Genomic DNA, 25,423 nt, shown 5'->3' on the forward strand with positions numbered 1-25,423 from the left:
GTCACTCGACCCGTTTGATTTTTTTTTTTTTTTTTGTTATTAATCCAACTAACTGAAGCGTTTGATTTCTTAAAGTTTTCTACTAAGAGGCATGCTAAAAGCAGGAATCGTTTGATTCAGTTACTTAAAAAGTAACTGCAATACTGACATTGTTATTGCGATAATTTTTCTGAAGGGGAGTCGTGGTTGTAAGCCTGGCTAGAAGATCTTCATCAAGATGAATGGAGGTTCTTTTAGTAGTATTCGCATTTTGAATGTTACCGAATATTTAAACATTTAAAATATTTATTTCAACCCGTTTATAGGGTCAAAAGTTGGTTGAAAATGTATTCAAAAGCAAAAACCTCCTAAATTGCTTTATCAAAAAAGTTCACATTATTTGCTGTAATAATGTAGTTCTTGTAATCACATATAACACATTAATTATTATTAATTATCTATAATATAAAGAAATACTAAGTGTTTGTGGTCCACATAACCCAAACCATACTAAATAGTTACCACTTTGATGGAAGAGGTTCCCTTCTAAAATGGTATGTTTTGACAACTGAATCACACTTTATTTTAGGAGTCTTTGGATCTCTTGATGTTAGGCAGATCAACGATCATAATTGCTCGGGGGCTTTCTTTAATAGAAAATGCTGATTTTATTGTTGCGATGGAAGATGGTCAGTTAATGAAGATTGAAACACACGAAGAATTATACATTTCCAGTATTTTAAAAGGATTTTTACATGCTTCTTCCAAATCACATATTTTCACGATTCCCTTTTCCAGTATGCTTCTTCCCTGATTTTAGGGTTTTCAGGTAATTACTCTTCATCTACTTACTTATTAATTTGAAAACCCCCAAATCACAATCCTCTGTTGGTTGACTAAAGAGGCGATTATTGTCATCATCTCTGTTGGTTGACTAAAAGAGGCGATTTTTATTGTAAACCCCCAAATCACAATCCTCTGTTCACACGTTCACTTCCGCCATTGCAGACAAACCCTAGCGATTCCAACTTAGGGTTTTTGTTTGTTTCTCAGTCTTACTTCAAGGTATACAACTCTAATCGTTGTTATGTTGTGCCTTTTCTAGTTAATAGCAACATTTTTTCAGTTGAAGTTATAGATTCCTTTGACATTTCTGGTTAATAGCTACTATTTGCAGTTGAAGTTATAATTTAGTTTTTCTTTTGGCCTCTGCCCACTCCCTTCAGCTAGCTTACTCTTTCGCACATCACTCCTTTTCGCACCTCTCCCTACCAACCATGGCTTAAAAGCGTGAGGTTCTAACCCTGTAAGGGGGGCGGGCAACTCGTGGTTGCTCCCCCTCCTTCCTCCCTGGCAGGGAGTTTTAGTATTTGGCGCATCCCCCTACTTCACTCGAGTTGGGTTATTGTTCTTAGGTGTATGATGAAAGGTGTTGTGCGGGGGGGAGGGCCTGAGGGTGTTCGGCCTTGCCCCTTCAGGAATTTCCACTCTTGCAAAGATGGTTTTGTAGGGTCCAAAGGATACGCGAGACTGCTCTCTCACTTCCAACGAGACCACCTCAAGTCTGATAACAGGAAAGATACGTTACGGGATGCGATTGCTAAGGATCCCGACTTATATGAGGACGTAGGAGAAACTTTGAAAACGCTTAACAACTGGCTGTGCGGGGAGTGCATGGTTGTGCATGCTCTTAGCCGGGGGTGTCATCATGTTGATAACCTTGTCAAATTCGTCCCTAGCTCGAGGGGGACCGAGGACTTTATTGTGGGGATTCCCAAACCACAAGTTTCGGGAGGGCGGGCTTCAGGGGAAGGCATTGCCTCTGTCGGTGTGGATGGCTCCCTTTTGGAGCGGGTTTTTTCTCTTCCCATCACGACAGTCAAGAGCATTCCTCCTAGTTGTCGAATGGCGTTCACGCAAGCCTTAACATCGGCTATGCGGAAGGTGATTGCTACCCCTGGGTCGGTTGAATATTGGGTTAAGCTACTCTTGTTGCCTCGTTGTACTTTAAAAGTTGTGCGCCCTACCAATAGGCAGGAACGTCGGTCCGGGAACAGGAAAACGTTACAGTGCTCTAGCATTCAACGGGCTCTTTCTGTCTGGAAAGACGGGGAAGGGATTAGCGAGCTAGTTGATTCCCTCTTTCAGGATGTAAAGGAGAAAGGGGTGGTTAATGGGTCCGACCCGTTTCCCGAAGGTCGGGGGGGCCGAACCAATGTTAAGCAGTGCCTTCGTAAAGTGGCAGATGGTCATTTCACAGCTGCGGTCAAGGTGTTGTCCTCTTCTGGCGTTGCCCCCTTTGGGCCCTCCACTATGGAGGCCCTCGCGGATAAACACCCGGTTATGCCCCCTCCGGTTGTGCCGGCAGACACAATCCCCCAGGCACCCTTAACTGTTGATGCGGAGTGCGTTTTGGAGTGCATTAAGTCATTCCCCAAAGGAACTTCGTGCGGGAGAGATGGGCTCAGGGCGCAACACTTACTGGATAGTTTTTGTGGAGAGGGGTCCTCAACTTCCTCGGGTTTAGTTTTAGCCATCACCGGAGTAGTCAATGTCTTCTTGGGGGGGTTATGCCCCAGGTCTCTTGCTGAGTTCGTTGCCTCCGCTCCTCTGACCCCCTTGCTGAAACCTGATGGGGGAATCCGTCCTATTGCGGTCGGGGCCATTTGGCGTAGGCTGGTTTCCAAGATAGCGATGAAAAAGGTAGGGAAAGAGATGGTCAGGTACCTAGGGGATCATCAATTTGGGGTTGGGACACCAGATGGGGCTGAAGCTATCCTCCATAGCGCGAACAGGTTCCTTAACGCCTTTCACGATGTTGGGGCCTTTTCCATGCTTACCGTTGACTTCTCCAATGCCTTCAACCTAGTGGATCGCACAGCTCTTCTGCGAGAGGTTTGGATTCGATGCCCATCTATATTTCCTTGGATACATTTTCTTTATGGGCAAACCGCTAGTCTTTATGTGGGTAATGACTGTATTGGGTCATCCACGGGGGTCCAGCAGGGGGATCCTTTGGGGGGGATCCTTTGGGACCTCTGTTGTTCGTCCTTGTCTTGCACCCCCTCACACAACGTATACGAGACAGCTGCACCCTCCCCTTCCACGCGTGGTATTTGGATGATGGTACTATTATGGGGAAAACATCTGAGGTAGCAAAGGCTCTGGCTATCATTCAATCTGAGGGGCCACCTTTGGGGCTCCGGCTTAATATAAAAAAAAACAGAGGTATACTGGCCGTCTTGCAATGCAGATAAATTGGAGGTTAGTTTATTCCCGAAGGAGATTGGAAGACCAACGGGGGGCGTGAGACTCCTTGGGGGAGCTGTTAGCCGGGACCCCAGTTTCATTAGTGCTTTGGCTGCGCGGCGAGCTTCCCGGGCAGTGGGCCTTATGAGTAGCCTTTCGCAACTCCGAGACCCGCAAAGTGAGCTTCTCCTGCTGCGCTCTTGCATGGGTGTCGCCAAGCTCCTTTTTGGACTGCGAACTTCTCAACCTGTGTTTGTAAAGGAGGCGGTATCCTTATTCGATAAAGGGCTACGGGGGGCTATAAAGGACATTGTGGTGTGTGGGGGCCCGTTTTTTGGGGATTTTCAGTGGCGGGTTGCTTCTCTGCCCTGTAAGATGGGGGGGCTGGGGCTTATATCGGCCACGGATGTCTCCATTTACGGTTTTGTTGCCTCGCGAGCTCAATCGTGGGGGCTGCAAGATCACATCTTGCGCGAGAGTGGGGTTGTTGGGATGGATGGGGATTATGACATGGCTCTGGGGGAGTTGCATAGACACCTCCCGGATTTGGATATTGGCGGTTTCGCTAACAGGGACACCGCCCCACCGAAGACCCAGAAGACTTTGGCGAGTGCTCTGTTTTGTCGTATCGCTCAGAATATTGGATCAGATTTCTGTACGACCCCTCGTCAGAACGCCGTCCTAGAATGTTTGCGGGGCCCCACGCCCAAGATTTTCTATCGGTCATCCCCATCGAGGGCTTAGGCCAAAAGATGTCAGCCGTTGAATACCGTGCTATCTTAAAATATCGGCTCATGATTCCTATGTTCCCTGATGATGAGCAATGCCCGATTTGCCGGAAAGCTTGCTTAGACCAATTTGGGGAGCATGCTCTGCACTGTAAAGAACTGTCAGGTTTTAAGTATAGGCACGACTGGGTGCGGGATGTTTTGGGGGACATCCTCAAACGGGCGGGGATCTCGGTGAAGAAAGAAGCCCCCGTAAACTTTTTAACAGATCCGAGGGAAGGAAGATCCACATTGCGCCCCGCAGACGTTTTAGTTTTCGGGTGGGATGCAGGTAAACACGCGTGTGTCGATCTTACCGGGGTTTCCCCCCTTGTAGGCTTACGGGATACAGGTTTTGTCACTGGTCAGGCAATTGCAAAGGCGGCAGCGAAGAAAATGGACAAACATGCAAAAGCTTGCGAGGAAAATCAACATTCCTTTATCCCTTTTGCCTTTGATACCTTTGGCTCGCTAGCCCCAGAAGCCATCAGATTTCTTGAACGGGTCCAACGGGTTGTTCACAGCAACATTTCGTCTCCTAGAGATCGGGGTTTCGTTTTTACTAGGTTAGGTTTCGCTATTCAAAAGGGGGTAGCGGCGCAGCTTGTTGCCCGCTTACCGGCTATCTTGGTGTAATTGTCCTTAAAAACAAAAAGGAATTGGAATTAACAATGATCTTTTTTAACGGTAAAATTTCCATTTTGATCTCAAACGGTTCAACAGTTTAAATTAAAAAAAAAATCATGTATTAGCTGCATTCAATCTGAATATATTTTTTACCAATAGAAGTTTAAAAAAATGACAATTTAAGTGTTTGGGTCAACTCAAAAGTCAAACCTAACCTTACTCGTACCAGTACCACCTTGTTATCCTAAGACCCGTTAGTTTTGCCACTTGAAATTTATTTACTCGGTTGTGCGTTTATTTTTAATATACATTACTACTGACCGTGAATTTTGTCATGATGTTCTAGGATCTAGCACTTGATGCAACAACTACAGTTGGTGTGTGTGTGTGTGTGTATCTAAGAGAAGTGGATATTAAAAAATATATCAAGGTCCCGGGTGGCTGGCTAATTAGAAGATTCCAAAGTCCTCAAAGGTGTTATGTTCAACAAAGACGACGTAGCCCCGCGAAAAATCATAAACCAACCCCCGTATCATATTTTTACTATATTGCCCTTTGGAGTAGATTTGACTTGACTTGGTAATTGTTTTTGTTTGTAGATTTGGGATGCTTATAACGTGAAGGCACAGACCGACCTTTAAGACAGCCATTGAGGCTGCTTGTATGCTTCAAGAATTGATGATATCGTGAGTGGAATCAAAAGAGGCAAGCTCCTGGATCTAACCAACCATCAAAACCTACTGTTGAGACCGAAGGGGATGCTGACGAGCAGATGATTCCCGAGTGATGAACATGTTTTTTTAATGTGGTTTTATCAAACATGTTTTCTCTCGATTCATTCTTAATTTCTTATGAGTTCTATTTTGGCTGCCCCAAATTTTGGTCTGTTTTCTGTTTCTTTTTCCTTTTGACCATTTTTGATTCCTCGTATTTGTTGTTTGTTTTGCAATGTTGACATTGTATATTAGTTTAGAGGTAGCAGTTTGTATCGGATGTAATCTGGCTTTCGTTAACCTAAAGTTGTGAGACTGGACGCAGCGGGGCGGTGTTCCTGCACTCTCCTCACTCCCGCCCCCTCTCACTTTCTTCACCATCTGTAATAAGTATCCTGATCTTCGCCAAGATCCCAGATTTTGTCCAATGTGTAACTTCCCAGAGCTGGTGAAAAAACAAGCACATAATTCGTTGAGAAAGTAGGGTCTTTTTTACTTTGATTAATATTTTTTTTTTCATCTACATTTATTTGTTAAAAATGATTGCTAAATTGTTCTGATTCCAATAGAAAGATAAGTAAAAATAAACAAATAAAGAGTTGGTTACAATCCATGAAGGATAAAAACGTAATTTTTCAACACCTAAACCCACTAAACCGTCCTTAAGACGCTTCTGTTTCATCTGGCGACGCCGTGCATACGTTGTTCTAAGTTCGAATAACCACCCACGTAGAAGATTACTCCTGAATTTTTGTACGTTAATCTTTTTTTAGAGGACACCCCTTAATTTTTGTTCTATATCCGCCACTGCTATTATCAATATTATTTTATAATTATGTATATAACAATTCTCAAAATGAATTTTACTGTATGATTTACTTTTTTCTCTTTGAGTAAAATGCACGGATAGTCCCTGTAGTTTGGTGAAATTTCACCTTTAGTCCTCAACTTTTTAAAATTACACTCTTAGTCCCTGTGGTTTGATAAGTTGTTACTTGGATAGTCCCCAAAGAGGATGGAGGTTAGTTTTTCTGGTTAAGTGGGTGTGAAATGACAAGGACTATCCGAGTAACAACTTGTCAAACCACAGGGACTATCCGAGTAACAACTTGGCAAACCACAGGGACTATCCGAGTAATCTTCATCCACTTTGGGGACTATCCGAGTAACAACCTGTCAAACCACAGGGACTAAGAGTGTAATTTTGAAAAGTTGAGGACTAAAGGTGAAATTTCACCAAACCACAGGGACTATCCGTGCATTTTACTCTTTCTCTTTTCTTTTTTGGTTTTTGTCTTTTATCTTTTGGGTTTTTTCTATATGTACTCTCGATAAATACCATTTATCACTTATACCTCTTAACTTTATAAAAAGCTTGTAAAGTGTAATTCTACCCCCCCCCCCCCTCAAGTTTTACTTTCGTATATTTATATACGTGGGTCAAATATAATATGTTCTCGTTATTTTTATGAATGTTTTCGGTTGGTCTACCTGTTGTCAATAGGTTTTTGTATTTATTTTTATGTATGTTTTTTTGTTGGTCTATGCTTTGTTATAAATTTTGTTCAAACCAAGTCGGGTTAAATATAATACGTTTTTACCAAAAGGTATAAATTGGAGTTACTTTATGTTTCAACGACGCTGCAACGCGTCATACGTTTTATAAGTACGTTTCGGTATAGATCCAAATTTGTTTACATTTTGACGTACATGGTCTGCGCTTTGTCATAACTTTTGTTAAAAAAACGAGTCGAGTCAAATATAAAACTATTTTCTTACGTATTTTTTAAGTACGTTTCAGTATAAATCCAAATTGATTTATGATCAAATATGTATTCGAAGTTATTTTAAGTTTTGATTTAAGGGTGAAAACTTACAAAAAGTATCAAAATATCTATATCTACTCAATAAATGCTCCTAGAATGTAAACTTAACAAACATTTTATATCTATATCTATCTGGTCTAGTCATTAAGGCTCCTATCTCTCTGACGATTAAAATACTATCTCTCTCTGACGATTAAAATAATATAGCCGTTGAACATTATTTATAAATGAGTAAACTACCATTTTGGTCCATGTGGTTTGGGCACTTTTGCCAATTTAGTCCAAATCTCAAACTTTTTAAATCTGGGTCCCTGTGGTTTCACTTTTATTGTCATTTTAGTCCAAAATTCAAAACCCTTCTTTTTTTGACTGTTGCAACATGCCTATTTTGTCTTTTTGTGCAAGTACATTTTTGTCCAACTAATTTTATTTAACATGTTAACTAAATAAATCAACCAGCAGATCATCTTCCCCAAGTTGTTTCAAAACCAACATAATCGATCCCCTGATTCACCAAAATCCTCTCCCCCCTCTCTCTCTTTCTCTCTCTCCTCTCTGCTGCCACAAGCACCACCACTTTCCACCACCCTCTCGCACCCCCACCCCCACACCACAACCACCCCCACAAGCACCACCTCTTCAGAGCAGGCGGCGATCTGGAATCCAAGCAACGATGGAGTCACACTCGAATTAGGGTTTGACGGCGGAGAGGAGGTGATGAGTTTTTCGTGTGCTGGTGAGCCCTACAAACCCAAACCTTTTATATCTTCCCCTACAAAACAATCCAAGATCAATGGGAGAACAGTCTGACCGGATGTTCATCGGTCAAAATCCTATAACAGCCACCGGTGAACACCACTAATGGTGGGTTTCCGTTCATGAACAAGGAACAAAGACGGCTGCCGGCTATGGGTATATAACACCACCGCCACCTCCTCCCCTCCTTCTCACTACCGCCACCATGAACACCACCGTCACCTCCTCCCCCTAAGCTCAACCCCATCTGATAGACCGAACCCAAATTATACATCTGGTTATACCCGCCAGAGAGGGTTTGGGGGTTGGAGTGAGAGTATGAGGGTTTGGGGAGTGTGTAATCCTCTGTTCCTTCGTCTTTAGATGTGTAATCACTCGTCTCGCTCCGATCGTCTCCGTTTCTTCTATTATTATCTTCCGCCATTGATGAGGATCGAACAGGGAGGTTGAGTAGAGGTGGAATGTGTGGGTTCGGAGACTCTATACTAGGGTTTCTGCTTGCTCTGTTTTCTTTTTGTTGCTATGTGGATGAAGAGAAGATTATGAGGGTTTTGTTGTTAAATGACCATTTTGCCCCTGAGGAAAAGGACAAAATAGCAGGGTTTTCTTTTGAGAAATCTGAGTTAATTTTGCTTTTGGACCAAAATGGCAATAAAAATGAAACCATAGAGACCCAAATTTAAAAAGTTTGAGATTTGGACTAAATTGGCAAAAGTGCCCAAACCACAGGGACCAAAATAGCAGTTTACTCTTTATAAATATATGATAAGATTATGTAGAAATTATAATAATTTATTAAAATCACCACCACAAACTTCCATCCATGGCCCACCCAGTGCCACCACACAAGTACCACCGATGGCCCACACCCTCGATTACGATATGCAGGAAGCCGCTATACCCATAGTCCAAGAATACGTAGCGTATTTCAGGTCAAAGACAACACCAGAAGCGATGATGAAGAAAGCCCTGGTCAGGATGAGGTTGACTCTCTCCCACCGGAGAACTGCGCCGGAAGATGAATGAATGCAAGCGGAGGAGGATGGATCGCAGAGAATTTACCGAGGAAGTGAAGAAGATGACGACGGTCATGGACGTGATAAAGAGGGGTTTGACTGACACCCCCTTGCCGCTCAGTTTTGAACGACGGGTTTACCGCCGGAGGCTGGATGGCCCGCCTGAGTTCACTCGGCGGGCTAGGAGCAGCAGCAATATCCATCGCGAAGGCCTTGTTTGGAGGCGGCGAAGAGGACAACAACAACAACAACAACAACAACAACAACAACCGGTAAGGTTTTATTTAGCCGGAAATATGGGTTAATAGCTGGAATTTGAAAATTTTTGTTTACAGAATTGGGGTTTCGTCTAGGGTTCTTGGGCTTGGGTTTGATTAACAAAACTAACTCATGTTGTTGTTGTGCTTATTAGCCCGTTGCTGCAGTGACTGGACCAGATGAGTTGACCAGATGAGTTCGCCGTCGTCAGATTGTGCGCCATTGGGTTAGCCACAGATGCCCAAATTAGGTAATTATAATAAAAAGCGCATTTGTTTTTTGTTTTGTTTTTTTTTATTACAATCTAACACTTTTGATTTTACAGCTCTTTGGTGGTTCGGGGGTGGATTGAATCGCTCTGCAAATTGCTCTCACAAGGGAATAGTCGGGAGGTCCTGCTGATGACTTTGTGTGCGCTAGAGAACATGATGATTGTGGGTGGATCAAAGACGCGTGATGGAATCGTCCACTCGGGTGGATGGGACATAATATCAAATCTGTGTCGTCATGAAGATAAAGAGGTGTGTAAGCAGGCCTCTGCCCTCCTAAAACATTCTTACACTCTGCATGCGAATGGTGGATAGGCGTCTCTCTGCCCTTTTTTGGCGTTTTGCGTACTTATAAGGTGAATAGGTTTCTCTGATGTTTTAGTACTTTGGTATTGTGCACATTTTGGTGGGATAGTTGCTTTCATGGTTTGAACACTTTGTTCTTTCTTTTTTTTTAAATAAATGTTTCAACAGTTTGTTTCATGGATCGTTTTGAACAAGGAATAGTTTCTGTTTAAAGAGGCCAGGCTTACTTGTTTCATGTGTGGAATTTGTAGGTCGAAAACAGAATAAGTTAGAAAAGTAGTATAATATACCAGCAGATTGTTGTTTTGTCTGCTGCTGCTGATAAGTATAGTTTTGGGTTGGGTCCCAAGTGTTTCATTCTACTGCACTTCATGGGCCCACAAAATTTATGGGTCTTTCTAATTAAGGCTCTTTTGGTGTTAAGTATGACCTGATTGGGACAGGTGTACATTTTAGAATGAGGCTTGGTCGTAAATTGCTGAAGATGTTTTAAGTGCTACCTAGAAGATACTATGTTTCTGGTATGGGGAGACATACATACAACCTATGCATATGGCATACACACAACCTATAGATACTTGATACGAACCATACTTGCATCCTATACATACAAAATATGCATACGTGATGCAACCTTTAGATACGAACAGTTTGACGTCGCTTCCGTTGCTATCTCTGTTTTAAAACACTTTGTTTCAACATGAGCTCATTTTGGTTAATATTTTTGTTAGAACTACCTGTTTGGAACGGAACCATTTTAACTCGTTTCAACAAGCACGTAATTTGTTGAGAAAGTAGGGTCTTTTTTACTTTGTTTAAGATTTTTTTTTTTCATCTACATTTATTTGTTAAAAATGATTGCTAAATTGTTCTGATTCCAATAGAAAGACAAGTAAAAATAAACAAATAAAGAGTTAATTACAATCCATGAAGGATAAAAACGTAATTTTTCAACACCCAAACCCACTAAACCGTCTTCAAGACGCTTCTGTTTCATCTAGCGACACCGTGCATACGTTGTTCTAAGTTCGAATAAGCCACCCACATAGAAAATTACTCCTGAATTTTTGTACGTTAATCTTTTTTTAGAGGACACCCCTTAACTTTTGTTCTATATCCGCTACTGCTATTATCGGTATTATTTTATAATTATGTATATAACAATTCTCAAACTGAATTATTTTACTGTATGATTTTTTTTTCTCTTTTCTTTTTTGGTTTTTGTCTTTTATCTTTTGGGTTTTTCTATCTGTACTCTCGATAAATACCATTTATCACTTATACCCCTTAACTTTATAAAAATCTTGTAAAGTGTAATTCTAACCCCCCCCCCTCCTCAAGTTTTACTTTCGTATATTTATATACGTGGGTCAAATATAATATGTTCTCGTTATTTTTATGAATGTTTTCGGTTAGTCTAACTTGTGTCAATAGGTTTTTGTATTTATTTTTATGTATGTTTTTTGTTGGTCTATGCTTTGTTATAAATTTTGTCCAAACCAAGTCGGGTTAAATATAATACGTTTTTACCAAAAGGTATAAATTGGAGTTACTTTATGTTTCAACGACGCTGCAACGCGTCATACGTTTTATAAGTACGTTTCGGTATAGATCCAAATTTGTTTACATTTTGACGTACATGGTCTGCGCTTTGTCATAACTTTTGTTAAAAAAACGAGTCGAGTCAAATATAAAATTATTTTCTTACGTATTTTTTAAGTACGTTTCAACATAAATCCAAGTTGATTTACGATCAAATATGTATTCGTAGTTATTTTAAGTTTTGATTTGAGGGTGAAAACTTACAAACTATTAAAATATCTATATCTAGTTAATAAATGCTCCTAGAGTGAAAACTTAACAAACTTTTTATATCTATATCTAGTCTAGTCATTAATGCTCCTATCTCTCTGACGTTTAAAATACTATCTATCTCTCTGACGATTAAAATAATATAGTCGTTGAACATTATTTATAAGGGTCGTAATATTAACACATGGCAAAAATTTATTTACACATGGTGTATACGTGCCGTATAATGTTATACGGCCCGTATAGAATTTAAAAAACTAACTAAGTCTGTGCCAGCAGACTTTGTCAGTTTTTTAATTCCATACCGGCCGTATAACAGTATACGGCCCGTATACACCATGTGTAAATAATTTGCCTGGTCGTATACAATGTATACGAACGTGTATACGGGCCGTATACTGTTATACGGCCCGTATTCTTCGAAAATTAGACTTTTCTCAAAGTATTTAAGGGATTTAAGGTGTTAATCACACGAGACAATTTACAGTCGTGAGGTGCTCAAACCTTTCTAAAAGTAGAAAAAAATTAAACATTAACAAGTAACAAAGATTGAAGAACAAAAAAAAAACGTGTCGTATGACTGTAATAAAAAAGGAAGCTATCAACGCGGGATTACGGGCATGGTGTTATTCTTTATTTAATATTTACAGAATAAAAGGAAGGGTGAGGCATTTGATGAGAGTTGTAAGGAGAAGCGTTGAAATAAAGGGTCCCGTCATTACAATCACTTGCTTCATAGAACTCATTTGAATCGTCTCGTAAAGTACTGAACAACCGAAATAACAGCTTTGGTTTCATCAGCCTGTACCGAAAAAACCAAATTCTCAACAATGAGTCTGAGTCCATTGTTGTTCGTGAATGTTTCGAATCATTATAGAAGACGTGTCGGGTTCTTCTGCTAGTGGTCGGGCTTCCAATGCTCACACAGGGTGATAAACAACGCTGATATGAACACAAACCAACTGCTTTGTCTTGAGTCGTCGGGAAAACTTTTCCTCAGGGGAAGGTGAGTAGTATGAGTCTGAGTCCATTGTGGTTCGTGAATGTTTCGGATCATCATAGAAGACGTGTCGGGTTCTTTTGCTAGTTATTCGGAATGTTTCGAATCATCATTAAAATTAACAATGCGGTCTTGATTGAAAAGACGTAATTGCAAGACTGTTTGTCGGGCTTCCAATGCTCAGACATGGTGAAAAACAACCCTTGATGTTGAAGCCGGTTTTACTTCATGAAAAGGAAAGAAACAAATATTTTAGAGAAATGTTGGGATTCAAGGGTTTATGAGTCAAAGTTAACATTCAGATTCAGATTCAGAAAGCAGATGATTTTGTACTTGGTTTATTCTCTTTAATATATTAGAACGATCCTTGTTTTGTCACGTACATGCGTTTAATTCCCAACATCCTTGTTTTGTCACGTACATTTCGTAAGAAACTTTTCGTGCACTAAACCTTTAGTTGTGTACGCAAATTCACCACTGGTTTCTACAGCACAAGCACATACACCGGTTTCCAAGTAGGGTTTAGAATGTTTGAAGGAAATGTTGGTTCAATACCAACTCATCTTTAGTAGTGTTTGTTTGAGAACCTGATTCAGATAAACAACGGTTCTCTAATTCCAGAGTAAGCAAATACACAACGGTTCTCCAATTCCAGATCAGCAATGAACGTTCAGTTGTGTACACAAATTCATCACTGGTTTCTACAACACAAGCACATACACAGGGAGAATGTTCTCGAAATTGAAGGAAAAGAAAAAATGGTTGCTGATGTTTTTCACTATCAGGATTTTGTTGGTTTGTTTCCAGGTGGGGTTTAGAATGTTTGAAGTATTTTGGATCAATAGAAATAACTGAAATAACAACTTCAGAATCTATTAACCCACAATTGGTTTGATTTTGTGGATCAACAAATGATTGTTTAATACCAACTGCTCGAAATCCCTTTTGTTTTTTTGGATCATTCTAATAGATTAAAGAGAATAAACCATTATCACTTCCAGATTCGCTAATTTCATTGTTGAGAACCTGATTCAGATACACAAATCCATCACCGGTTTCTATAGCACAAGCACATACACAGTTAGGGTTTAGAATGTTTGAAGTATTCGGATTTTGTTGGTTTGTCGGGTTCTATAACTACAATCCTTCCAACATTATTGAAACGAGGGTTTATTCTCTTTAATTTATTAGAACGATCCTTGTCTTGAGAACCTGATTCTGATTTAAACCATGCATTTGAAGATCCTTGCATTGGATATAATTTGTTGGAATTTATGGATCAACAGAAATAACTGAAATAACTTGCCATTCTCTTGCACCTTCAACTATGTTGGTCCGGTTGAGTTATTTTCTGACTGTTTCAGTTATGATTCAATAAATAATATCTGATTGAGAATCACTAAAACGGTTGCGGTTGTCAATTGAGGGTTACTCTGTTATATACATCAACAAATGATTGGTTTAATACCAACTGCTCGAAATCCCTTTCATTTTTTGGATCGTTCTAATAGATTAAAGAGAATAAACCAATTTTTACCATTTTTTACCATAAGAATACGGACCGTATACAATTACACGCCCCGTATACATAAAGTTAAAAAAATTACCGGATCGTATACAATGTATACGATCAGTGTATACGGGCCGTATACTATTATACGGATCGTATACTATGGGTAAAAAATGATTGTATTAGACTATCTCCCCCTCCTTTTCTCTCTCTGACAACCCTAGACCCAAACCGCCGCAATCCACCACGGTTCTGCGGAAAAAACATCATCTGTTCATCATTGTTCTTGAAGATGAAGATGAAGAAACGAGGGTTTATTCTCTTTAATCTATTAGAACGATCATTGTCTTGAGAACCTGATTCTGTTTTAAACAATGCACGAAGATCGTTGCATTAGATACAATTTGATGGAATTTGTGGATCAACAGAAATAACTGAAATAACTGGCCATTCTCTTGCACCTGTATACGTTGATTGTGGATTTAACTTGCAAGAATTGGGTCCATCGCATGATAGAAGATACATATCGTCCGTTCAAGTTGAGCTTCCTGATGAAATTTGTGGATTTCGGTTGGTTCAGATCTCGGAAGTAATGAACAACAGAAATAACAGATTCGGTTTCATCAACCGGCTTTGAAAACCAGACGGAATCTACAAAGAAACTGTTGGAATTTGTGGATTTCGGTTGGTTCAGAAACTTAACAAGAGAAGCAACTAAAAAAAATACAGCTGATTACTCAGTCGAATAATGGCCCACAAGAGTTGAGCAAGAATTGGGTCCGTCGCATGATAGAAGATACATATGGTCCGTTCAAGTTGAGCTTCCTGATACATATTGTCCATTCAGGAAAAGGAGACCTACCAACAAAGGTGCACTCACAAGACTCGAAGACCTCAGGTGTTTGGACAAGGAACCCTTGATTCCAACGGGGGGAAGATCGGAAACAACCTTTGAAGAAGGAGGAAGCTTCTGTCCGCTAGCACTCCGGAGCCTTTGCCGGATATCACGGGGAGCAGGGGTTGGCCTAGGACTTGCGGCTTTCCTCTTACGAACTAAACGAACCTCCAGAGCTTCATCATCACTTTGATCAGAATGCCGAACAGGGGGGAGATCAGGGGAACTCTCCTCCCCATCGGAAAGGGCCCCTTCATCGCCTCCCACAACGACAGAACCCCCAGCCTGGGCAGACCCCCCGGTAACCTGTATCTCCACATTCAAGCCAGGGGCAACTTCATCACCAACTATAAATTTGACATCCTTGGAATCGCCTTGAAGCAACCTCCACAAAGTTAACTCTGTAATAAGAAGAACACCAAAGATGACTGCACAGTTACCAAGGCACAAAAGAAAATGACAACAAACCCAGAATAAAAGGTACCTGTTTTGCCAAAAAAAAGGCCTTGGGACGAACTGGGTAAGAAGGGCTCAGCCCTCCCATGGCAAGAATCCCCTCGGAAAAATTAAAGGCCCTTGTTGGGTTCTCATACAATCGCTTCCACTGAACGGTCTCAGTAGCAAACAGAGTAGGAATAGCATCCTCAATAGCGGCCTCAACATCCCTCGGCAGTGGAGACTCCGGTATCATGGCAGCAGAAACAAAAATAAACCGACTCTTCCAATCCTTCGGGTAAGTAGAAGTTGGCATAAAAGAGTAACATCGTTTTGACACACTGTTCTGTCGCTTAGCAAAAGTAAACCAATCCCCGTCGGAGATTAGTTTGTAGAACATGCAGAACAAAGGGATAGAGGGCTCGCCGGAAACGGCTGCACAAGACAACTCAAAATGTACCACTCTCATAAAACCTAAGGGCTGCAACTGAGAGAAGTGAACCCCAAAGTGGCGAAGCAAAGCAACCTTGAAAGGTGAAAGAGGATACCGGACTCCATAAGAGGAAAATGCCAGTGTATAAAGAGGAATTCTGTCCGGCGTACATTCAGCCGATTCATTAGGGCCCGGCAAGGAGGGAGAAAACTGCTCGGGAATGTTGTATGTCTCGACAAAGGACTTCAAGTCCTTCGCTGTCAAGACCGATCTTATCGCTGAACGGCTGGAGCGACTCATGACAGATAAAGAGAATGGCGATCGGAGAAATGTTAGGAAAATGAGAAACAGAGGATAATAATGGAAACAGAACGAGAATTCAAGAAGGATAAGAGGGTATTTAAAGAGATAATTGAAAGTGGAAATAACCGTCACATCACCGTCCTTTCGAAATTCAAAAAAGGGGGCACGTGTATTGATAGGATTAGACCCCGCCATTAATGTTTGGCAGTCCAGTAGAGGGTGAATAATAACCGCCTAGGGTACGGGCCCACATTTTCTAACCAGAGGATTACCTTTTGAAAATAAATATAGCTCAGCCCCGGATCATGAGCCTTGGGTCTCAGAACCAGGTACTAAAGATGACTTGACGACGGGCCAATGGATTGCTCCATTTACCCGATTTGGGCTGATGCCATAAAAGCCTAACACATGAGGCCCACAGATGAATTTACTTCTCCATTAAGACTTTACCCATGCAAATATGAGCGGGAAACTAGGATTCAGAAAAGAGAAAGCATTTAATGCCCGATGTGAAGGGCATCTTGGCTGGCTTTGTACTTCTCCAGCCGGAAGTATTAAATGAGGCCATCATCTCACCGTTGGGGGTCAGACACGTGTCTGAGCCCCCCGAAGATTATCAGAAATCGTTGTATCATTCGAACAAATATCCCACATGCAAGATAAGGTCATATGCTTATATAAGAAGAAGAAAGGAGTAACCGGAAGGTATGACATTTAAGACACTCTCATTTACTCTCCTTTCATTGGTTCCGACCAATATTCTTCCACATTTATCACACACGAGTATTTATTAGATTCACACCTTGGAGGAAACATTCCGGTGATCACTCTTATCGGAATAAGCTCCTCCCATTTTCCGGCAAGTTTACTTACTCTCACGCCGGAGCTTGGTCACGGATCCCCTCCCGGGGTCCCCCGTGGCGAGGCTAACGGTTTATTCTTTTGTAGCAACGAAGACAGAGGCATCCTGACATCAGCGAAGATCCATTTAACGTCAACCGGGATTTGGGTATTCGACAACTTGTTTTCGAAAGATCAAATACAAATGAGTCTTAGGTGGTGTTCGTTTTTGGCCAGAAGTGCTTCTGGCCACTTATGTCTGCCTCGCGCAGACGCGCGCAGACGTTTGATGTCTGCAGCTTGTTTGTTTTTCGGAAGCACTTCTCACCAAAAAGGTCTTCCCCACCTCTTCCCCAAGGAGACATGTCCCAACCTCTTCCAACTTCTTCTCTATGCCAAAACAGACCTGCATCACTTCATCCGCCGCCCACCCCTGCTCCGCCACCACCTCCACCCCCGACACCACCTCATCCGCCGCCCACCCCTGCTCCGCCACCACACCAGATCTTTCCCTCTTCTCCTCATCTTGTGGAAACCTTAATCAGACCTAACCAGCCGCACCCCCTTGCTTCTCCTCCTTTCTCTCTCTGTTCGGTGACCAGAGCCGGTTGCCGGCTCCCCTTCTTCTCCGGCGAGCCCCCCACCCACTCCACCTCCTTTCTTCTCTCGACGAAACCCCCATACCCCCCACGTCACCTGCAACCCCCCTCTTCGTTTGGCAGCGACGACAAGAACGAGGTGGAAGTGAGAAGTGAGATGGCGCTGGTGGTTGCGATGGTGGTGGTGGTGTTGGTGGGTTTCCGGTGACAGTGGTGGTGTTGGTGGGTTTCCGGTGACGGTGGTGGTGTTGGTGGGTTTCCGGTGACGGTGGTGGCAGTGGGTTTCCGATGACGGTGGTGGTGGTGGCTGAAGTGGTGGTGGTTGGTTGTGGTGGTGGAGGTGGACGGTGGACGGTGGTTGTGGTGGTAGAAGGAGGCAGGGAGAGAGAGAGAGATGTTCTGTGTGTGTTGTGCATGTGTTTAGTGTGTGAAGATGTTTTTATATATAAAAGAACAAACCCTCTTCTCCTTGCAGACTGCAGACATTTGGTCCACCTTTTCTTCTGCAGATGTGGTCCGCAGACTGCAAACCTTTTCCCGCAGAAAAAACAAACAGCACGTTAGTGTACAAAACGGACATAACGTGAGAGTTGAAGGAAGTTCTTTTTTTGAATTTTTTCTCAATCTATTTAAAAATGATGTTTAATTACAAAACGTAAAAAATTGTGATTTTACAGTAGTAAAGTAATTATTGTAGAGTAATTACTCTACAAAATATCATAATTACTCTACTAGTTACTAGTGTAAAATCACGATTTCGCTTTTTTTGATTATGGGACTAAATTCGTACTTAATAAGATGAGAAAAAAATTTAAAAAAAATCTTCCTTCACTTCTTACGTTAAAGGGGTTTTTTCTGTATATATGTTAAGACTACTAATTTGTACAATAACTTAACCGTATATTTATATATCTATACAAACCACCTTTCCTCTTATAATCTAACTATTTTCTGGTATAATATATTTTCTACATTTAAATTCTTAATACCACTCGTTGATGTTGGGTGTAAATGAGTTGAGTTGAGACCAGAAACATGGCTCTCTCAGCTCGGGTCGGGTCGGGTTATAATGAGGTTTGAATTACATTTAAAAAATAACAGGAAAAACAGACTACACAAAGATTGAACTCATGACCTCTTATTGGTAAAGAGGAGGGTTTACCACTAAGCTAGTTTTCGTTTTTTATGATGTTCACCAAATTGTATTTACGGGTACTTATAAAATTTAATATACCGGATCTACTATTTTTTTTAAAAACATTAAGGTCCGGGGACCTCGACCCGCTCTATATATGTGGGTCCACCCCTGTTGGTAAGTGATGAGGATATTACATTTATACAACTTCTAGATAATTTTGTTTTAAAAAGTGAGTGTTGGTAACAGATGAGGATATTACATTACATTTCTACAACTTCTAGATATTTTTAGTTAGTGTCATGGTTTCTTACAAGTTAAATCTCTAAACATACACATCATTTTTCATATGATTGCAAAATGTCGACATAAAGACAATAATGAGGCCATCTTTCTAAATCAAGCGTAAATCATTAATTGTATTAAGGTAAAATGCACGCCAAAACTGAAATTATGCTGCACCCACTGTATTATGACTTGAGATAATAAAAATAAAAAACACAAAACTCTATTTCTTGTGATATAATGATACACTTTTTTAACTCAGAAAGAGAATGATTTTATACATGATAATGAGCATAGATTTTGTTTTTTTATATATAAAACTGAGATATAATAAAATTGCAAATTCAACTTATAGGTATCTTAAGGGGTGTTTGTTGTTTCGTTTTCAAAATAGATTATGCGTTTTCAAAATAGATTTTGCGTTTTCAAAACTGTGTTTTGAAAAAGCATGTAGGTACATGATTCTTCAAAACTGCGTTTTGAAGGCAGATAATCACTTTTTCATCCAAACATTTTTTTAGATTATTTATGTTTTACAAACGCAATAATCAAATAATCACTTTAAAACGTAAGCCCAAATACCCTCTTAAGCGACCGGGTAGTATACTTCAAAATAAAGTTGTTAGAAACTTATGTTAATAAATATCTGATCGGGTAAAAGGTAACCAACTCCGTAACCCCATCTGTAGTTTCGTCAATGATCTAAACACTAATTTGGCTTATTGAATTAAAAGAAAACATAACAACCTTTTTTTTTTGCAAGAAAAAATGTTGTAGATGTCAATAAAAGAAAAAAAAATAGATAGAAGCAAAGTGTCCTTTTTTTCGGATCCAATAATATATTAAGAACTTAAAATTTTGTATGATGTATTTGTACATATTAGTTTAAATGTGATACATAACACTATATATTTTCATATTCATAAATATTTATAAGTACAATAGTTATTACTATCTAATATCTATCACCTTAGGCTATCATACTATTTACATAACATTTACATAAAACATCCCAGTCTAACAAAACATTATATGATTCTTAAGATATTAATTGATAGCTATGAAATAAACATGTTTCCGTATGAAACCATAAACAAAGTAGTTCTTTTTTTCTTAAAGGCAAATCAACTGATGCATCACTAGAGCATCATCGTGTCACCAGTGAAACTATCAGGTCATATCCATCTCCCCTAGGCTATAATGCCTATACACCAATTCAGGAGGAAATCCAATAAATTTGAGAAAAATCCTCATGTGGGAATCAAACCCGAAACCTAATTTGAAAGAAAGGGAACGAGTGGAGTATACGAAGCGAAAAGGGAAGGTGGGAGGTCCATAAGCCTTATCCCACCATTAAGATGCAACTAGGCTACAATGTCATGGGCACAAAGTAGTTATTTTAATGACAAGAGTCTAGAACATAAGAACTTACAAAGATTTTAATAACGAAACTATAAAGGACATTTCACACATCCTTGCCTTATTTTCACACCCCCTTATGCGCTGCTCTTTGGCCAACGAGCAGCATATAGGTCCGACCGACAGACAAAGACTGACGGGTGTCACTGTCAGTCTTTTTCTCGTTGACTTGGTACTTACATGCTGCACTTTGACCAAAGCGCAACGCAGGGGTGTGTGGAATTATGTACGCTGCTCTTTAGCCACAGAGCAGCGTTTAGGGTTTTCAAACGACAAAAATAGAAGTGACTGTTGACAGGCTGACAAGGCACAGTGTCACGGGGACCTATATGTTGCGTTTTGGGCTAAGAGCAGCGCATCGGGTATGAGGTTGTCTCTTAAAAAACAGACAGACCAAGCATATGGGTTTTTAAGTTCTTCACATTCAAGTTTTTCACATACGGGTCTTCAGATTACCGATGCCGTGGTTTAACAACTCCCTTTTCGGTGAATATTCTAATGAGCCCGTTGTTCCAGATTCTTACAACGGGACCGCTATTTCTGACTCGACGAGAAACCGGTCCCGTCCAACATGAGGGATGAGGAGGTTATCTCTGGCATTCGTTATCGTGACAATACGATGCCGCTGAACTTGAATATCCCTGTGGAAGACTCGTATGCACAACATGGCTATTCGAATTACTGATACGGAGGTGAACCGTATCATCAGGATGAATATCCGTACGTTCAGCCAAACTGTCCCGACCACGGTTACGGTGATAAGCAAAGCTTTGTATAACAAGACTATCCAGACTAGGGACACGGTGGTGAGAAGAGCTTTGTACAACAAGACTACCCAGACCTAGGACATGGTGGTGAGCAGAACTTTGTACAACAAGACTATCTGGATCAGGGAGACGGTGGTGAGCAGGAGGAGCTGTTAGTTGATGAGGAAGGCTCTTACCCGATTATATTTTTGTTTGAGACATACCGGACCTTTTCGTCACACGATGAGTTAGTGGATTAGGTACAAAAAACGAGAAAGGACAATGGTTATGTCATTGTGATTAAAAGATCGAATAAAAGAGGAAATAATTTCAGGGTTTAGTTTCAGTGCACGTGGGGAGTATAAGAGTATAGCTACAGTGAGGAAAACAGGTAGCAAGAAAATAGGCTGTTCGTTTGAGTTGATAGGGTTTTCAGAGAAAAAAAGGGAAGTGTTTGGAGGTTTGAGGTGACAAACCCGACGCACAACCACAGGGCATCGGTCTTCGGTTTCGGACGCGAGACTACGAGATTTTTTGTCCCGGGTGAGCTGACGAAAGAAATACCAGTTTATCTTGAGCTGAGGACGGGAGTACCAGCGCCTGCTTAGCCTCAGCAGTAGCAGCAGTACCAGCAACAAGAGCATCAACCGGATGATGATCTCCCACCACCACCACCACCGTCGCCCCCAGCAGCCACCTTAGTACCCACAGCACGTCTTCGACGGTTTGCCTCCTGCTGCACGGGCGGTCGCTTGGGACTTCTATCGTCGCCTCTGACGTGCAGAGCGCTATCAGAATTGGACGGTTTAGACGCTGATAGAGTTACGGGGGCCCGCGAGATTGGCGGAGCTTAGACTGCCACATTCAACACCGTCAGGGGATGACGACTAGCCTATGTTAGTTTAGTTTTTATTTTACATTAGACATTCATTTGTACCTTTGTTTTATATGTACAAACTGATTATATATTTATGCAGTTGATCTTTTATTTATACGATGTTTGTTTGGAATGTTTGTAATTTTTTCGAATGTTTCTTTCACAACATATTGTACGATGTTTAATTAAATATGATTGTGTAATTTAATATAACTGAAGTTTTATAAATTTTTAAAATAATAAATAATATAGAACCAATGTAATAATAAAGTCGGTTAAATTTTATAAAACAATAACATAATAAGTCAAATCTATAAACTTTTCAAAAAAAATGTACAACTTTTAAATATATATTAAAAAAACCAAAATCTACAACTTAAAAAAAAAAAAAAAACACAACAACTTGTTACTTCTGTTTGGGTAAATAAGTTTATTTATTTTTTATTTTTTTTGAATGACAAATTTGGATCACTGACAGACCACTGAAGTATCATTGTGTCACCAGCAGAACCATCCGATCATATCCATCTCCAATAGGCAATAATGCCTATATACCAATTCCTAATAAACCTGGGAAAAACCCCATTTGTGGGAATCGAACCCATGACCTAATGGTCATAAGCCTTATCTCACCACCAAGATACCACTAGGCTATAATGTCATGGGTGGGTAAATAAGTTTTAGTTGTGTATAATTCAGTGTTAAAATACACCAAAAAATAACCCAAATAAAACATCACATGCCCATGCGCTCCTCTTTGGCCTAAGAGCAGTATATATAGGTCCCGTCCATAGACAAAGATTGATGGGTGTCAGCTGATCATTAACCTGATACCTATGTGCTGCTTTTAGGCTAAAGTACAACGTATGGGGTCTGGGCCAGTATAAATTACACCCGTTAAATCATCGTACGAAATAAAGTGGTTAAAAAGATCTTGTCGTGATTGAAGGCCGTCCATCTGATGGTGGTTTCAGAGCTATCACCTTGCATTGGGTGGACAACTTGCACCCTGAATCCTATGTGAATTTTGGGACCATTTGTTTTACACATTTCTTACATGTGATTCCGTGTATGTAAGAATAATATATACGAAAAGGAAAACACGGGAATTAGTATATTTTTAGATAAGTTTTTAACCTCTTCTATTAATTTACTCATGCATAAATTTCTATTAATTTACTCATGCATTACTTTATATTATTTTGTATATGAAGAGGTATGGCCCAAATTCACCTTTATATATCTAGCAGAATTGGTTCGAGTATACTCGAATTCAGTTACTTCTACTTGGCTTTGGCAAAAAAGATAAAACATCCTAAATTAAATGATCACACCTCCACCAATATAGATGAGAATGTCACTATCATGACAATTCTACGTTAATTTGGGACTAACATCACACAATCGTGACATCAAACCTTAATTTACTCAATATACATACTCAATGATCAAGTAATACATTCATTCACAGTTACTATTATGCACTTTATTTAATACAACTTCCTCTCTTAGGGGACTAGGGGTGGTTCACTAGTGATAGAATCCATTACTCCCACTATCCAATAAAATTATGCCATGCCATCAACCAAATTTCCATCACTAGTGATAGAAATGTAGGAGGGGTGAAATCACTAGTGATGGAATTCTATCACTCCCATTTATTTTTAATTTTCATTTTAAAATTATAAATTTCACTAATTTTTTTAATTTTTTATTTTAAATTAGAAATTAACAATAAAACACTAAAATTAAAAATTTCATTAAATTTAAAACATACTACTTCAATTTAACATACTAGAAACATACAATTTTTTTTTAAAAAAAAAAAACCCTACTCCAATTTAACATACTAGAAACATACAATTTTTTTAAAAAAAAACCTACTCCTCGTCCGAATCCGGAAACTCCAAACCTAGAGAACCTACTAGTTCGATTAAATCGAATCTCAACCGAAAGTGAGTTTCTTCGTTACGCAATTGTAAATTGATATCTTGTGGAACTTGAACTTGTGTAGGAGGATCCGGCACCCAATCCGGGGATATTGCACGTCCGTCGTGTTTGATCAACATATTGTGCAATATGATACATGCATACACTATGCTATGTATTGCTTTCTTGGTCATCGAACGAACCGGTCGGTGTAGTATACCCCATCTACCCTTTAAAACACCAAATGCCCTCTCAACATCTTTTCTTGCCGATTCTTGCAATTTTTTGAACGCCTTTTCTTTAGCCTCGACAGGAAATGAGGGAGCTTTCACAAAAACAGACCAAGACGGGTAGATACCATCCACAAGATAAAAGGCTCGTGTGTAATGTCGACCGTTAACATAGAAAGGAGAGGAAGGTGCGGTACCATCCGTTACACTTTGGAACAACGGCGACGTGTGCAACACATTGATGTCGTTGTTTGAACCTGGCACACCGAAATACGAATGCCAAATCCATAAATCATTCGACGCCACCGCTTCTAGTATGATGGTTGGTCTTTTGATGTCTCCCCTCACATACGCCCCTCGCAACTCTCTTGGACAATTTTTCCACTCGATATGTGTACAATCGATGCTACCGAGCATCCCGGGAAAATGCCATCTAGCCTCGTGTGCGGCGTAAATACGTGAGATGTCGTGGCTCGTCGGTTTACGTAAAAACTCGTTAGCATACAACTTAATGACCGCATTGCAAAAAAATTGCAAACACTCACGTGAAGTTCTTTTAGACATAGCTAGGTATTCATCATATTGATCGGGTGGGTTACCTGTCGCTAGTTGGCGAATGGCGGACGTGCATTTTTGTATCGGCGTGAAACTTGGTTTGCCCCTCGCATCGTAACGTTCTTGAAACCATTCCTCGCTTGCTTCGATGTCTCCAACAATCTTTAAAAATAATTCTTTGGGTAAACGAAACCGATCTCTAAACGTTTCGGCATTGTAAAGCGGGTTTTCCACAAAATAATCGTTCATCAAAACTTCGTTGGCACTTATACGATCACGGTCGACCATCTTCTTCTTTGGGCGGGACGACTCGGCATCAAGCTCGTTATACACCGACACGAAATAGTTTAGCGTGTCGTTGTCGGAAGACGACTCGGTATCGGTATCGCTAGACATCAGAAACGTCGAATCCGTAGGGAATTCCATTTGAGAAAGATATAAAAATTGTGTGAAATGGGTTTAAAATGGTAAAAGGATATAGTTTGGTGTGTGAAAAATGGTTTAAAATGTAGATATATATCGATAAATGGTTTAATTTTTTTTTTTATTGAATTTACCGTTCATCAACAGTCATATACGTGCCCAACGGTCGAATTTTTGAAATGTTTAACGCGTGATCTGTGTAACGCGTTGATGTTATAACGCGTGACCACA

General features: G+C 40.3%; 1 protein-coding gene across 1 annotated transcript; it reads left to right on the top strand.

Moving 5' to 3' along the window:
* The first annotated feature begins 17,357 nt into the window (after positions 1 to 17,357).
* Positions 17,358 to 17,801, top strand: LOC118480308 (sulfated surface glycoprotein 185-like). Its single transcript, XM_035975084.1, has one exon. The coding sequence runs from the start codon at positions 17,358 to 17,360 to the stop codon at positions 17,799 to 17,801; it is 444 nt and encodes a 147-aa protein (XP_035830977.1).
* The last annotated feature ends 7,622 nt before the right edge of the window (positions 17,802 to 25,423 follow it).

The sequence above is a fragment of the Helianthus annuus genome, chromosome 7 (genome assembly GCF_002127325.2).
Source record: "Helianthus annuus cultivar XRQ/B chromosome 7, HanXRQr2.0-SUNRISE, whole genome shotgun sequence".
Classification (NCBI taxonomy): domain Eukaryota; kingdom Viridiplantae; phylum Streptophyta; class Magnoliopsida; order Asterales; family Asteraceae; genus Helianthus; species Helianthus annuus.

Bases quoted from the DNA above. Each gene is read 5' to 3' on its own strand.
- LOC118480308 (XM_035975084.1), top strand. From the start codon at position 17,358: ATGTCCCAACCTCTTCCAACTTCTTCTCTATGCCAAAACAGACCTGCA.